The following is a 16,194-nucleotide window of genomic DNA, read 5'->3' on the forward strand; positions in this document are numbered from 1 at the left end:
ACTTAATGACCCGAAAAAATACTTCAAAAATGAAACACAAAACGAGATTTCGTGCACCTCGAATTTGTAACATGTGGCTTCGGCGAAAGTACTCACCTCTATGAGCATAGACGGCGCAGCCGATCTTGCTGCTAACAAAGTGGGGATAGACGAGAAGATGATGGGGGGGAGAGGTAGATTAAAGGCTAAGGCGCGGGTACGCAACAGCTTCTCTCATAGGGATGCCGTGTATCGGCCAAAGGCATACAATAATATATTATTATGAAATTATTTCTAAGTTGAAAATAGTTTATAAACTTTCATTCACACGTTTACATTTGTATAATGACTAAGACTTTCAAATTGAAACCGTTTAAGTTTCAACGTTAAAATCTGAAAATTCTTAAATTTTGAATGATTTAAAATCGTTTTTGTTCAATTCTTATTACTTGAATACAGATCAATTAAAAAAAAAAAATTATTTATTAAATAAAAATGTTTTTATACCAAATTTTCAACATCAAAGGCTTTTATTTTTTATTTGCTCAAGTATTCAAGAAAGCATTTAAAAATTCTTCAAATTAAAAATGTAAGCTTACAAATAAAAATTTTAAATGGAAAATATTTAAAGTAAAAAATTTTTGAATTACGCATTGTAACCTAAATAATAGCATAATTGAAAAACATAAAAACTCAACTAATTATTTAAAAACTGTTGAAATCGAACGTGGACAGATTTTTCTTCTACAAATTTGTAAAATTCCCGTGCAAAAAAAATTCACTGTCATTTCCCGGTCTCAAAAAATTACCGGTTTTCAGGTTCAGCGGCCACCCTGTTATTTTTAACAAAAATTATTAGTAGCATACATTTTCAACTGATATGACAAAAATAATAATTAAAAGTTGTAGTCCAAAAATTTGAAGAAAAAAAAAAGAATTTATTTCGTTACAATTGTTTCTAAAGATCGCAATCTTTTTTGTTCACTTTGAAAATAATTAATAAATAAGTCTCTCACTATAAAAAAAATCAATTTAAACGAGAGGTAACCAGTAAAATTTGCAATTAAATTCTTTTTGTTTCATTCAAATAATTTGTAATATGAATTTTCAATAATATTAACAAAAGATTTGATTAAAGTTGTCATCAAAAATAAAAAAATAAACAGTTTAAATTTATTACAATTGTTTTTAAAAGTATGGTTTATAAATACACTTTTTTATCCTACAACTTCATTAATATTTATTTATTCTATAAATCCTATTCTTTATAATATAAAACATTTTGTATCACTAAATACTTTTTTAACGTCATTAATTTTTATTAATGCCGTATAACGAAAGAAAGCTATTTTTCAGATTTAAAAAGAAATATAAATGTTAATACTTTAGTTAAATTAAGCGTTAGTTTCAATGTTCAATAATCATTATAAATATCAGTAAAAAAAAAGTCAATTTAAATTTTCTATTTTCACAATTTACAATATTTACTTATCTCAATGTTGAAAATTTAATGTTCGTTTTGTAGAAATTATTATTCGTATTTAATCATCACAATAATATTTTCTTCACTTTTTATCGGTAATTATCAATTTACTGGATATTTCATATGCCAAAAAATATTTTTCCTAAAGAAGAATATTTACAAAAAAAAAACGTATTTTAACAATTAAAATAAATTAAAGTTTGTATTTTTTCCAATGTAATTGAATAATTGTCGACCTAAAAGTACAGCCAACGTCTTTATAGGAGAGTCACCCCCCTGCCTAAAAGAAAGGAAAAATTTTAAGATCAAAAGCCTCTCACCTGTATTTGTGAAAAATGAGAACGACCAACCAAATAGCGAAAAGTAGGGTTCCAGTGACCTCGCACATATCGAAAGCCCACGGAATGTGCGGTACATTGTCCAAAAAAATATCAGGTAAAGGAGGATACTTTTTCATGTCAGGCACACGGTCATGAACAATCACCATGACAAAGGCAGTGATCCAAGTGACGATAAATAAATACGCTAAGCTAATGAACGTCTTCCAAATTTCCGGAGGTAGATGCGAGGCATGACCATCTTCCGAAACTGAAGCTGAGTAAAATTCGTGCTCAACCGAGCCCTCGTTATTCGTTCCACCCGTGCTGGGAATCTGAAACAGGACACCAAATCTAACAAAAGAGGAATTAAACATTTCCCCAGCTAATCAGGCTCTGTTTTCCTACCTCTGGTCTCTGCGATGAGTAAAAATTTGAACTTGAAAACAGATCTACGTGTCCCAGCTCGAAGAGAAGTGAGATATTGTCTCTTTGCAACTGTTTTATACTGATGTATAGCCTCTTTATGTCGCCGATCTTCTTGATGTTCATCGCCGAAGATCTTAAGTCTTCCTCTCGCAGGGTTAGAAGAGCCTTTCCGTCGATGTCGTGCACCTCGCGGAAGAGGTAGGAAAACCGTCCGTGGCCAATTTCCTCTAACCAGACTGACACGTCTTCCGATGTCCAGTCCGCGACGTTTTTCGCCGGCATCTTCATTTTACGCACTAGGTTTTTTTTCTTATCTGCAGTTAAAATTCCCGGTCAATTTTACTCAAATTTTCCCGGTGAACTAATAATAGAATATTCAAACTTGCCACTAAATGCAAAAATTTATTTTAATTCATGAGGTTCTTTCTAAACAACAGAACAATCAATTTTGAATGAAATACTTACATTTTCTCCTAAAAAATATCAATTTCCAACGAAAAATGGAATAGTTAGATTTTTAGTTGAAAACATTAATTTTAAAACAAAGAAAAAACGGATTTTCTAGAGAATAGATGAATTTTTTACCAAAAAGACAATCTTTCAACAAAGCACACGAATTCTCAACCAAATAATTTAATTTGCGGCGTAAAAAGATCATTTTGCATTTGAATAGTTCAATTTTTAACTAGAAAAGATCAGTTTTCAGCAAAAAAGAGAATATTTAAATTTTCAACCAAAAAAAAAACAAAGAATTTTTCAACCGAGGTGATTAATTTTAAACTAAAAAGAAGAATTTTCAACAAAATACATGAATTTTCAAGGAAATAGTTGAATTTTCAAAAAAGTTTAAATAAATTATCAACCAAAAATGGATGTTAAATTTTCAGTTCAAAAAATTATAATTTTCCACCAGAGAAAAAAAGAAACTTTCAATCAAAGCAATTAATTTTCAACTAAAATAATGAATCTTCAACCTGAATGGATGAATTTTAAACCAAAAAGAAGAGTTTTAAAGAAAATAGTTTAACTTTCGATCAAGCAGTTTTGCTTTGAACAAAAAGATGAATTTTTAAACAAGAAGTTTAATTTTTTTATCAAACAGGCGATTTTTCAACAAAATACATCAATTTTCAAAAAAAAAAAAAAGGAAAAAATCAATTTTCAACCAAAAACGGAACAGTTAAATTTTCAGTTAAAAAAAAAAATTTCCCACCAAAAGCCAAAGAAATTTTTAACCGAAGTGATTAATTTTTAACTAAAATAATGAATCGTCAACTTGAATAGATGAATTTTAAACCAAAAAGAACTTCCAACAAAATACATGCATTTTCAAGGAAATAGTTGAACTTTCAAACAAGTTTAAACAAGTTTTCAACCAAAAATAGAAGTTCAATTTTCACTTCAAAAAATTAATTTTCAACTAGAGAGAAAAAGAAACTTTCAATCAAAGCAATAAATTTACAACTAAAATGATGAATCTTCAAGAGTAGATGAATTTTAAATAAGAAACAAGTTTTTAGGAAAATAGTTTTATTTCCAACTACAACAATGAATTTTTAAACAAGATTAATTTTTTTATAAAAAGCGCGATTTTTCAACAAAATACATCAATTTTCAACTAAAAAAATTAATTTTCAACCAAAAATGGAACAGTTAAATTTTCAGTTAAAAAAAATTAATTTTCAACCAAATATATGGATTATTAACTAAAAAATGGACCTTCAATTAAAATACTTTTATTTTAAACAAAAGAAGATGCATTTCAATTAAAATGATGAATATTTAACAGCAATAATTGAGTTTTCAACCCAAAAGATAACGTATAAAACAAGATTATTTTTCAAAGAAGAAGATTAATTTTATACCGAAAAAGAGGATTTTACAAACTAAATACATAAATTTTCAACGAAACCAAATAATTTAATTTTCACCGTAAAAAGATCATTTTTCAATTAAATAGTAGAATTTTTAACTAGAAAAAATAAGTTTTCAACAAAAAAAAAAGAGAATGGTTAAATTTTCAACTAAAAATATTAATTTTCCACCAAAAAACAAAGAATTTTTCAACCGAAATGATTAATTTTAAATTAAAAAGAAGAATTTTCCACAAAATACATGAATTTAAATAAGTTTAAATAAGTTTTCAACCAAAAATGGAAGTTCAAAGTTCAGTTCAAAAAAATTAATATTTCACCAGAGAAAAAAAGAAACTTCCAATCAAAGCAAAGCATTTTCAACTAAAATGATGAATCTTCAAACTGAATAGATGAATTTTAAATGAAAAAAAAAAGTTTTTGGAAAATAGTTTTATTTCGATCAAGCAGTTTTATTCCCAACCAAAAAGATGAATTTTTAAACAATATTAATTTTTTTATCAAATAAACCGATTTTTCAACAAAATACCTCAATTTTCAACAAAAAAATCCATTTTCAACCAAAAATGGAACAGTTAAATTTTCAGTTAAAAAAAAATTAATTTTCAACCAAATATGAGAATTTTTAACTAGAAAAGATAAGTTTTCAACAAAAAAGAGAATGGTTAAATTTTCAGCTAAAAACATTAATTTTCCACCAAAAAACAAAGAATTTTTCAACCGAAGTGATTAATTTTAAAATAAAAAGAAGAATGTTAAAAAAAATACATGAATTTAAATAAGTTTTCATCCAAAAATGAAAGTTAAATTTTCAGTTCAAAAAATTAAATTTCCACCAGAGAAAAAAAGAAACTTTCAATCACAGCAATGAATTTTCAACTAAAATAGTTAATCTTCAAACTGAATAGATTAATTTTTAAAAAAACCAAAAAAAAAAGAGTTTTTAAGAAAATAGTTTAAATTTCGATCAAGCAGGTTTAATTTAAACCAAAAAGATGAATTTTTAAACAAGAAGATTAATTTTTTTGTCAAAAAAGGCGATTTTTTCAACAAAATACATCAATTGTCAACCAAAAACGGAACAATTACATTTTCAGTTGAAAAATTAATTTTCAATCAAACTTTTGAATTTTCAAATAAATGATGAATCTTCAATTGAAATACTTACATTTTAAACAAAAAAAGATGATTTTTCAATTAAAGTAATGATATTTAACTGGAATAATTGAGTTTTCAACCAAAAAGATCAATTTTAAAGCAAGAAGATTAATTTTCTACCAAAAAATACGATTTTTTAACTAAATACGCAAATGTTCAAAGAAACAGTTGAATTTTCAATTAAAAAAGACAAATTCGCAAACAAATAGTTGAATTTTGAACTAGAAAATATCATTTTTCAGTCAAAAATAGAATACTTTAATTTTCAGTAAAAAAACAACATTAATTTTTCACCAAACTGTTAACTTTTCGACTGAAATGATAAATCTTCAACTGGAATAGTTTAATTATCAACAACAACAACAAAATTAATTTTTATTAAAAAAGATATATTTTCATTCAAAACTGGAATAATTAAATTTTAAGCTCAAAAAATTTCATTTAACCAAACAGAAGAATTTTTAAACTTGCACAAGAAAATATCAATTTTCAATCCAAAATGGACATTCAAATTTTCGTTGAATTTTAAACAAAAAATATGAATTTTAAATTAAAATTATAAATATTTAACTGGAATACTTGACCTTTTAACTGAAAAAAAAAGAATTTTTAAACAAGAAGATTAAATTGCAAAGAAAAAGATCATTTTCTAGAAAAAAATCGATGAATATTGAACAAAAAAGATGAATTTTGAATAATAATAATGAATATTTAAATGGAATATTTAAGTTTTCAACCAAGAAGATAAATTTTTAAACAAGAAGATTAGCTTTCTACCAAAAAAAGATGAATTTTTAACTAAATACGTAAATTTTTAACGAAACAGTTGAATTTTCAATTAAAAAAGACAAAGTTACAAACCAATAGTTGAATTTTCAACTAGAAAATATTATTTTTTAACCAAAAATGGAATAGTTTCATTTTCAGTAAAAAAAATTAATTTTTCATCAAACTGATGAATTTTCAACCAAATAGATTAATTTCTACGAAAAATACGAAATTTCAACGAAGAAAAATAAATTTTTCAATGTGAGTTGAATTTTGAATTAGAAAATATTTTTCAGACGAGAGAGAAATTTCAAATAACTGTTGCATTTTCAAGCAAAATGATGAATTTCAACCAAAAAGAACGAATTTTCAACAATATACATAAATTTTTAACCAGATACATGAATTTTCGACAAAAAACTATAATTTCAACCAAAGGTAGAACAGTGTTACACTTGAGTTAAGAAAATTAATTTAAAACAACGAATTTTCAACAAAATAGTCAAATACAGTAATATAATGCTACTTTTACAGATGAAGAATTATTTATATTCAACTTTATACGGCATCAATGAAAAAAAACACGCCCTCGAAAATTTCCTTGACTTAAAAAAAAAAATCCCTTACACTTTCAAGTCTTTCCAGGTATATAAAAAATCCTTGACAATTCCAGATAGGGTTTTCAACTAAAAAATATTTGAATTCAAAACGAAACTGTTTCTATCAATTGCATTTTTAAACCAAAAAATTTAATATTTTCCAAACGAGACGAATTTTTTACTAAACAATTCAATTTTTAACCCGAAAATATGAATTTTCAACAGAATAGATGAATTTGTTAACTAGAAGATTAATTTTCCACCAAAAGATGAATTTTCAACGAAATAGTTACAGTGTCAACGAAACAGATTAATTTGCAACTAAAATGACCAATCTTCAATAAAAAAAATGAATTTGTAACAAAGTATTCCAATCCTCCCAAAAAAATGATTAATATTCAACCAGTTGTATTTTCAACTCAAAAGTATGCAATATTTTCAAAAAAGACGAATTTTTTAACAAAACGGTTACATTTTTTATCCCTAAGAAAATGAATTTTGTATAAAATAATTCAACTTTTAACCAAGTAACTGATATCTGAAATAAAAAATATTTTCACTTTTAATTCAGAAACAGTTGAATTCATCCAAGAGAGAAGAATTAAAAAAAAAGTTGAATCATCAACGAAAATGATGATTTTTCGACGAAGAAGATGAATTTTCTGTCAAAAAGATGAATTTTTAACGTAATATACGAATTATCAAAAAAATAGTTACATTTTCAACCACATATGTTAACTTTAAATGAAAAATATTTGAATTCGTATAAAAAAGACCAATTTTCAAGAAAATAATGGAATCCTCAACCAAAAATGATTCATTTTCAAATCAAAAAGGCAATTTTCTCAACGAAAAAAGATTAATTTTCAAGCCAAACAGGCACGTTTTCAATAACATAGTTCAATTTTTAACCAAAAAACATTTTTCAGTGAAGAAAAAAAATAATTTCATACAAATTAAAATTTCAGGGAAAAATCATTTTCGAAAACAAAATAAAACCTTTAAAGATAAAAGAGTTGCAAACATATTTACGACGTCTAGAAGTTTATAAAAAAATTGAAAAATATTTGATAAATTTCTGGAAATCGAACATTTTCTCTTTAAAATGGTACATATTCTTTTTAGAAATTTAAGCAAAACCTTCGAAATCGTTTTCAATTTTCTCTTGTAATCTCTTAAGATTCTTAAAACACTTTTTTTTATCTTCCAAAATCTAAATTCTTTTTTAATTTTATTAAATCTCCACAAGAACAAACTTTTTTCGAATCGTTTCAAAACTTCAAAACATCTTTAAAAATAATTCAGTTTCCCAGTAATGTTTTTGTATCTCATTTTTATTTCCTCTTCTCTTTAAAAGCGTGAAAAGGTTTCCAAATTATACTGTGGTAGTAAAATGTTGAGAACATAATTATTTCTCAATATTAAAATGCCATTAGCAATTAAAATGGCCTCATTTAGAAATCAATTTTATCATGAAATAAAACGACCAATTTTTACTTACAAAATTTATGGTGCATAAAATTTTTAATCTTTATTGAGAAACACACTCCAAATAGCCACTAAAAATTATATTCCCGCAGTGTTTTAACCAATCAGGGTTTTGATAACAATATGAGCGATATTTTCGAGATATTTGGTACCATCATTTTTTTTCTTTAGATAGGAATAATTGCATCGAATATAGTTCAAGATAGATTTAATCATTAATGCGAACAACAAAATTTCTTTTAATTAGAATTAAAGTCACTAATATAATGAAGAACCAATTTAATTTAAACTGCAGTAATTAAAGTTCGACATAATTAAAACTCACAGATTTGCATTAAACAAAGAAGAGAGGACAAAGCATAAATCGATGTCGGAGTCTGAGAAACAAATGAAACTCCAAACAAGCACTTTAGCAATGATTAATATTTTTAAAACACATTTTCAAGGCATAATGCTCACAAACAATGAACACACTCTAAAAACTCTCTGTTTTGTCACGCTTTTTCTAGAATTGTGACAGTTATAAGGGTGGCCGTTATGAACGAGAAAGAAATATCGTCACTTCCCGGATTGCAAAAAAATATTTCACGGCCATTAAAACTAAATCAGTTGAAATCTTGAATAGGAAATGTTTACGTTTTAAGTTTCACAACTGAATTTCAAATTACAACACTCAAAGTGGAAACCTTTTGAATTTTAAACTTTTAAAATTAGAGCTTAAAAACTTGTTAATTCTGAATTTTTTTAGTTAAACGCACAATTATTTACAGGTTTAACATGGAAACTTTGATCACTTTTCAAACGAAAAATTTGTAATTAAATGCCGTTAAAATACAAAATTTCAAATTCAAACTTTTTTTAATAAAAAGGTTTCAAGATTTCTGGTTATAAACGTATTAATTTACGCTATCATTTTAAATTCTCTAATTTAAACAACGAAGCAATAAATTAGATTTATATTATATATTTATAGTATCATTTTTAACCATTTCTAGTAAAAAAATTAAAAATTGAACAATTACGATTTTTTTAATGAACACTTTAAATTAGAAGTTACTTTAATTTTGAGTCGTTTTAAATTAATAATTATGCCATTGTTATTTATACATCGAAATTCAACACTTTCACTTATAAATAAAAAATAGTATAATTACCATTATAACGTTCGAAGTTTGAAGTGACACTGCAATTTTATCGATGCGCTTTTTTTAAAAAAAGAAATTTCAAATTGATTGGGTTTTAATTTTTAATTTTAAGTCACGATTAATTTACCAAGACTTTTTTTTCATGGTGCACCCGTTCACGAAAAAGTCGAATTTTTCAAACATTTTTTTTTCATGAATTGAAATGAAAATCGAATTTTCGATTGCTAAAAATTCAACTGTTGAAAATTCTAGACCAAATTTCCAGTTTTGTAAAAAAAACCTGTAAGAAAACGAGAAATAAGGAGATTTTTCACAAAAATAGGGATATATATTTTTTTATGTAAAATTAATGTGAATACTATATTTAGTTCAATTTAGAATGCTTTGGACTCTACGATTCCTACGATATCAAGTAAAATATAAAATTTTCAATAAGATACATGAATTTTGAACCATAAAATTTGAAGATAAAAATTTCATTTTAAACCAACAATTTTAAGGGAACCAGTTCAATTTTCAACCAAAACGATAATATTTAAACTAAAATTATAAATATTAAAATTTAATAGTTGAATTTTAAATCAAAAAGATGAATTTTATTTTAAAAAAAGGATGTTAAACTAATACATGATTTTTCAACGAAAAAAAATGTTTAACGAAAAAAGAAATTTAAACACAATAGTTGAATTAAAAACTAAAGATATTAATTTTCAACTAAAAAATAAATTTTAAATTGAAATAAAAAGAAAATTATTTTCAATTTAAAAAAAAATTCCCTACTAATAAAAAACGAAATTTCAGTCAAAAATGTAATAGTTTATTCTTGCAAAGATTTTAATTTTATATCAAAAACTGTTTAATTCCACCAAAAAAGACGAATTTTCAACGAAATAAGAAATTTAAATACAATAATTAAATTAACAACTAAAGATATTAATTTTCAACTAAAAAAAAATCAATTTTAAATTGAAATAGTTGAATTTTAAACAAAAAAGAATAATTTTCAATAAAAATGTAATAGTTTATACTTACAAAGATTTTAATTTGAAATCAAAAACAGTTTAATTTAACCAAAAAGGACGAATTTTCAATAAGAGCTGAATTTCGAACTAAGAAATATTTTTTTGTCAGGAGAAAAAAAATTACAACCAAAATATTCAATTTTTAACAAAAATACCAATTTTAAACCAAGAAGTTCAATTTTTTAACCAAAAGGACGAATTTTCAACCAAATACTTGAATTTTCAACTAGAAAGATAAAATTTCGATCCAAAATAGAATATTTCAATTTTCAGTTAATAAAAGTAATATTTACCCCTGAAAAAGAATTTTTTTAACTAAATAGTTGCATTTTCAAACAAAGAAATGGATTTGAAATTATAATTGTAATATTATATATTACAACCAAAAAATATTTGAATTTTCAACCAAAAGTAGTTGAATTCAAACAAAATGACAAATTTTAAGAGTTGAATGATCAACTAATAAAGATTTTTCGATCAAGAGAGATACAACCATTTTCAACCAAACTGTTTAATTTTTAATCAAAAAGATCATTTTTGGTAATCTTTTCAAATTTAAAATTATTTCGTCATACGTATTTTCAAAACTTTTAAAACTTCTAAATGCTTGAAAATTATTCGAATTTTTTCAATATTTTTTTTCCTGAAAAATTAAAAAAACTTGTCTTAAAATCTTCAAGTTCCTGTTTTGAACATTTAAAAAAATTTTTGAAATGTTTTTAAGTATTCTCTTAACATTATTACTTAAAAATAAAAAAAGAATTTGTAAAAATTTTTTAACGCAACTGATTAATTCTAACTAAAAATTTTATTTTAAACCCGTGGATACTAATTTTCTACCAAAAATGATAAATTTTTAATAATTGAAGTTTGGTTAAAATTCATTAATTTTCAACAATATGATAAATTTAAAACCAAGAAGATTAATTTACTAATAAAAAGTACTAATTTTGAAACGTATAGTTCATAAGTAGTTCCATTTTCAACCAAAGAGATGATTTTCAATTAAAAGGAAGAATTTTTAACAAAAACCATTTTTAACAAAATAAAAAAATAAAATTTCAACTAAACTGTTTAATTTTTAAACGAAAGATTAATTTTAAACCAAGAAGATTAGTTTTCTATGGACAAAGACAAATTTTTAACAATATACATGAATTTTTAATTAGTTATGCATCTTAAACAAACAAAAAAAAATACTTTTTAACCAAATATTTTAACTCTCAACCAAGTAGTTTAATTGTCAACCAAAAAATATGAATTCTCAACCAAAATTTTTCATTGTTAAAGCAAAACAATGAATTTTAAACCAAGTGTATTAACAATTAGCAAAAAAAAAATAAATAATTTTCAACTGAATAGTTAAATCCAGTAATACAAAGAATTAAAAAATAATTAACAAAAATTTAAGTTCAGTTTTCATAATTATAATTGAACGGAACAACGAATATAGATAACTTATTAACAAAAGTTGGTATTTACAACTAAAATTAAAAAAAAAAAATCAAATTTTGTAACAGTGTCTTTATTGACTGAATTTTCAGATTGTAATAATAAAAAATGTAAATAATAGTAATTATAAAAACAAAAGATTTTCTTTATAACTCAAGAATAAATAAATTCCTTTGAATTTTTATTTTTATTCTACCACATTGACCACATTCTACGTTCTTCCATCATCAAAACAACCCATTGTTCAAAACAAGATAAACCAAGCAATTTTAATAAAATAATAAGAGTATGACTCATTTTACTAACCTGTTATATCCCAATTTAAAAAAATGTCAGTTTCCGAGCCGAAAATGAAAGAATTTCCACTCTTGAGTGAACTTGAAACTCTCCAAGACTTGAGATAATAAATCAAAGCGTCAATCGAAACAAATCTAATCCTTATCTGTTGTAAACGTTTTCTTCGCATCTCGTTTTTGTTCACTGAGCGATAAAGTGGGACGTAACTGTAAATTTCGAGGATAATAGTGGGCTCGTTGAATTTTCATCGCACGCGAACTTTTGACGCCACACAAGATGGATTACGGTTTCTAAATACAGAAATTAAAAAATTATGCAACATAAAGAGATAAAAGCAAAAAGTAGTGTTGATATTTCTTAGCACGATCGCGCGCGTAGCGTAAAACGACCATAACCTTATTTCACTGACAGTTCAGCACTAAAATGATTACCTTTCGTTTTATCATGAGCCACCGAATTCGCCGTCAGAATTTCTCCGTTCTCGTCCAATTCGTTCCTCGCAGCATCTTTTCTTCCAAAATGTCACTTCACTTTACATGCAAAGCGAAGAAAATCTTTACGGACCTCGAGTTATATTGAATGTTTTGTTCCAAATACCACCAAATCCAACTTGCGCTGTTTCCTTTTCCTAGATCTCCGCCATCTCCATCTCCATGATCTTTCCCTAGAATTTCTTCTGCTCGAGATTCAACTTTCAAGAGAAAGTGTGAAACTTTGCCGTAAATAACTGGATTTCAAGAAATGGAAGGAAATGCTCCGAAATTTCGGAACGGTACCAAATAATATCTTTGACGGTACCAACGGTACAGTCTCGTGAAACATTGCAATGTTTCAAAGACGGTGGCGGGAAAATTCAAACCACATATAATAAGAAGTGAAAATCAATTGACATTTTCTCAAGTAATCGTTGATTAAATAATTAATTAACTAATGCAATACGTTTTAATAATTTCCCCTTAAATTAAATACTGCAAATTTATCAACAAAATTGAGTTTTATAGCAAATACAGTTACATGGTTAAGAATTTTAAAAACCCAATTTTTCTATATTAAGTTAATATATATATATTTATTAGTTATATTTAATAGACTAAGGCATTTTGAAGTATTCAGAGCAACAATTTTTAATATTTTCACCAATATCACAATTTTTCTGCGGAAACACTGAGAAACATTGAGAAACACTAAATAAAATTTTTAAAAAAGTTTAAACTTGCGGCGAAGTGACATACGAGTAACAAGTACTTAACCTGATCTGATTTCCGCCCATGCGCCTTTGGAAGTTCTCTCCTTTCCCCCAATGTTTCATGAAACGATGAAAATTTGACTGTGAAACATTTGAAAGTTTCAAGTGAAAGTTTCAATATTACAATGAAAAGTTTCATTGCTCACAACCCTACGGTACGAAGCCCGCGAAGTTGGAACCCGAACTCTAAAATATCAGATTTTTTTAAATGGAATCGTTTGGTGGTCATTTGTTGGTCAAATTTGAAGGTTTGGTGGTCAAAATTGAAATTTAGTGATTTTTCAAATTTCGGGTGCCAACTTCACGGTGGCACAGCACTTTTTAATATTTTCCAAAAATTCTTTTTGGTATCGTTTGGTGGTGTTTGGTATTCGTACGTGAACGTTTGGTGGTCAAAATAAAAAAAGTTATCGAGTTTTCAAAATTGGTGCGTCAACTTCCGTTGCACCCCACTTCAATTTTCTTTTTTAATTCCTTATGACATCGCTTGGTGGTCGTATGTTGGTGTTGGTAGTGATTTCTGAACGTTTGGTGGTCGAAATTACAGGATATATCGGATCTTTTAGAAAATACATGTGGCCCGTGATGGGACTCTGCGCATGTGTGATAGGTGTGAAATTTGAATTTCAAAATGCTCTTTTTTAATGTGAACCCTGTTTCGCAAGTATAATTGTACATAATTGTAATTTTTAAGTTTTCGAACATTATAGGTTTTATTATTTTTGAAATCTTAACTCTCTTATTATTTTATATTTTAAGTTTTTCGACTTTTAATTACAAGGTAATCTTTGGACATTTACTCAAAGTCCTGGTCCGGAAACTTCATTAAGGCAATGTACATTGAAATAAGTTCCTTTACTGTAAACTAAATCAAACAATACTTAAAAAGACAACAGTAACAGAACCATAATTCAGTATCAATTTGAAAAAAAATTAAGAATCGTTTAAACGCTTTCTGATAGTAGTTTCATATAGAGTTATCTGGATTTCTCTATTCTGCAGCGAAAATATTTGCAGTGAGAAGCTAATAAGTTTTTAACCTTCAAGAATGAAATATATATTTTTTCAATGGATTATAGCACTCAAAAAAGATTTTTAAGTCTTAAACAGAATATATAATATATGAATTTTTTCAGAAATACACTTACACAAACTTTTTAGAACCAATATTTATATTACCGCAGACAAAAAAATAACGGATTTCAGATAAATATTTATTAAGAACACGAAATTTTGAAACTGCATGTCCTAAAAATATTACATAGAAGAAAACTTCTGAAAAATTCTCTCTTGCCTTATCAACTCGTTTACTCAAAATGTGACTTTCCTCTTCTATCTATAGGTACATGTTTCCACATGATAGTGTACAATTCTTCAAGAAATCTTCAAATAAAAATTTACAGTACACTTTATGAGTTTTTTAGATGAAGAGAATTTGTCTGAATTTGGAATTATTGTCAAAATTTTCAGAATGCCCCCAAAAAAATACAAACAAAATTTAAAAGATTAATATTATTTACCATCCAGGAACTTCAGTTCATAGCTAATTCTTCAATTTGAATTTCTGTCACTATTCTTTAATAACCTATTATAAAATTTAGAGGAACTTAGCATAAACGACGCAAACGACACAAAACGACACAAACGACATAAAAAAATAATGAGACAAAAGGTGTTCCACCAAAAACGAACTACAAATTTGTTTCGAATACTTGTTTGATAGGATGCGTGGTTTTCGTTTTATACGTAAAAAACCAAAATAAAAATTAAACGATTCCATTTTTGAACAAACGACACAAACTATGAAAAAAATGGATTGACAAAAGTTGTTCATCCAAAAAAGAGTTAAAAATTTGTAATTAATAATATTTTGATAGGACACATAGAAAAATTAATTCACATTAAAAATTAATATTAATTATCAATAAATAACCCGAAAACGATCTACAAGTTTTGTATAAATAATTTCGAGACAGAATGAGTAGACTTTCTTTCAATTTTCAAAAAACAAGATTAAAAAAATATATAAAAATAAAGCAATAAAAATACTTATGTTTCATACTAATGAATATTATAAATTTTAATATTACAAATTGATTGAAATGATACGTTTTTCGGTTTTTGAAGGTAGCTGAGAATAAAATATATTGCAAAAGGTGGACAAATGTGGGAAAAATACAAAGACCGAGCGCGATACTGAATTGATACTGAATAATGGTTCTGTTACAGTTGTCTTTTTAAGTATTGTTAAATTTAGTTTACAGTAAAGGAACTTATTTCAATGTACATTGCCTTAATGAAGTTTCCGGACCAGGACTTTGAGTAAATTTCCAAAGATTACCTTGTAATTAAAAGTCGAAAAACTTAAAATATAAAATAATAAGAGAGATCAGATTTCAAAAATAATAAAACCTATAATGTTCGAAAACTTAAAAACTACAATTATGTACAATTATACTTCCAAACAGCGTTCACATTGAAAATGAGCATTTTGAAATTCAAATTTCGCACCAATCACACATGCGCATAAGCATGCGCAGAGTCCCATCACGGGCCACATGTATTTTCTAAAAGATCCGATATATCCTGTAATTTCGACCACCAAACGTTCAGAAATCACTACCAAACACCAACAAACGAACACCAAATAAGAATAAGGAATTAAAAAAGAAAATTGAAGTGGGGTGCAACGGAAGTTGACGCACCAATTTTGAAAACTCGATAACTTTTTTTATTTTGACCACCAAACGTTCACGTACGACTACCAAACACCACCAAACGATACAAAAAAGAATTTTTGGAAAATATTAAAAAGTGCTGTGCCACCGTCAAGTTGGTGTCACAACCCGGGTATCGCGTCCTCTATATATGTCGCGATATTACCGGCCGGACTCGAAAGGTAAACGTGGATCCGTTTAAAAAATTTAAGACCTATGA

At 26.2% G+C, this 16,194-nt stretch overlaps 1 protein-coding gene across 1 annotated transcript in view; it reads right to left on the reverse strand.

Moving 5' to 3' along the window:
- LOC117178927 (sphingomyelin synthase-related protein 1-like) overlaps positions 1-12,753 on the reverse strand; it is a 28,526-nt gene extending 15,773 nt beyond the window's left edge. Inside the window, exons 1-4 of the mRNA XM_033370488.1 lie at positions 12,443-12,753; positions 12,021-12,301; positions 2,188-2,522; positions 1,783-2,114 (exon numbers count right to left, since the gene is read on the reverse strand). Of these exons, the coding sequence (XP_033226379.1) occupies positions 1,783-2,114; positions 2,188-2,522; positions 12,021-12,180 (827 nt within the window). The 5' untranslated portion in view covers positions 12,181-12,301; positions 12,443-12,753. The remainder of the gene's footprint in view (positions 1-1,782; positions 2,115-2,187; positions 2,523-12,020; positions 12,302-12,442) is intronic.
- Between the last annotated feature and the right edge of the window lie 3,441 nt (positions 12,754-16,194).

The sequence above is a fragment of the Belonocnema kinseyi genome, chromosome 8 (genome assembly GCF_010883055.1).
Source record: "Belonocnema kinseyi isolate 2016_QV_RU_SX_M_011 chromosome 8, B_treatae_v1, whole genome shotgun sequence".
Classification (NCBI taxonomy): domain Eukaryota; kingdom Metazoa; phylum Arthropoda; class Insecta; order Hymenoptera; family Cynipidae; genus Belonocnema; species Belonocnema kinseyi.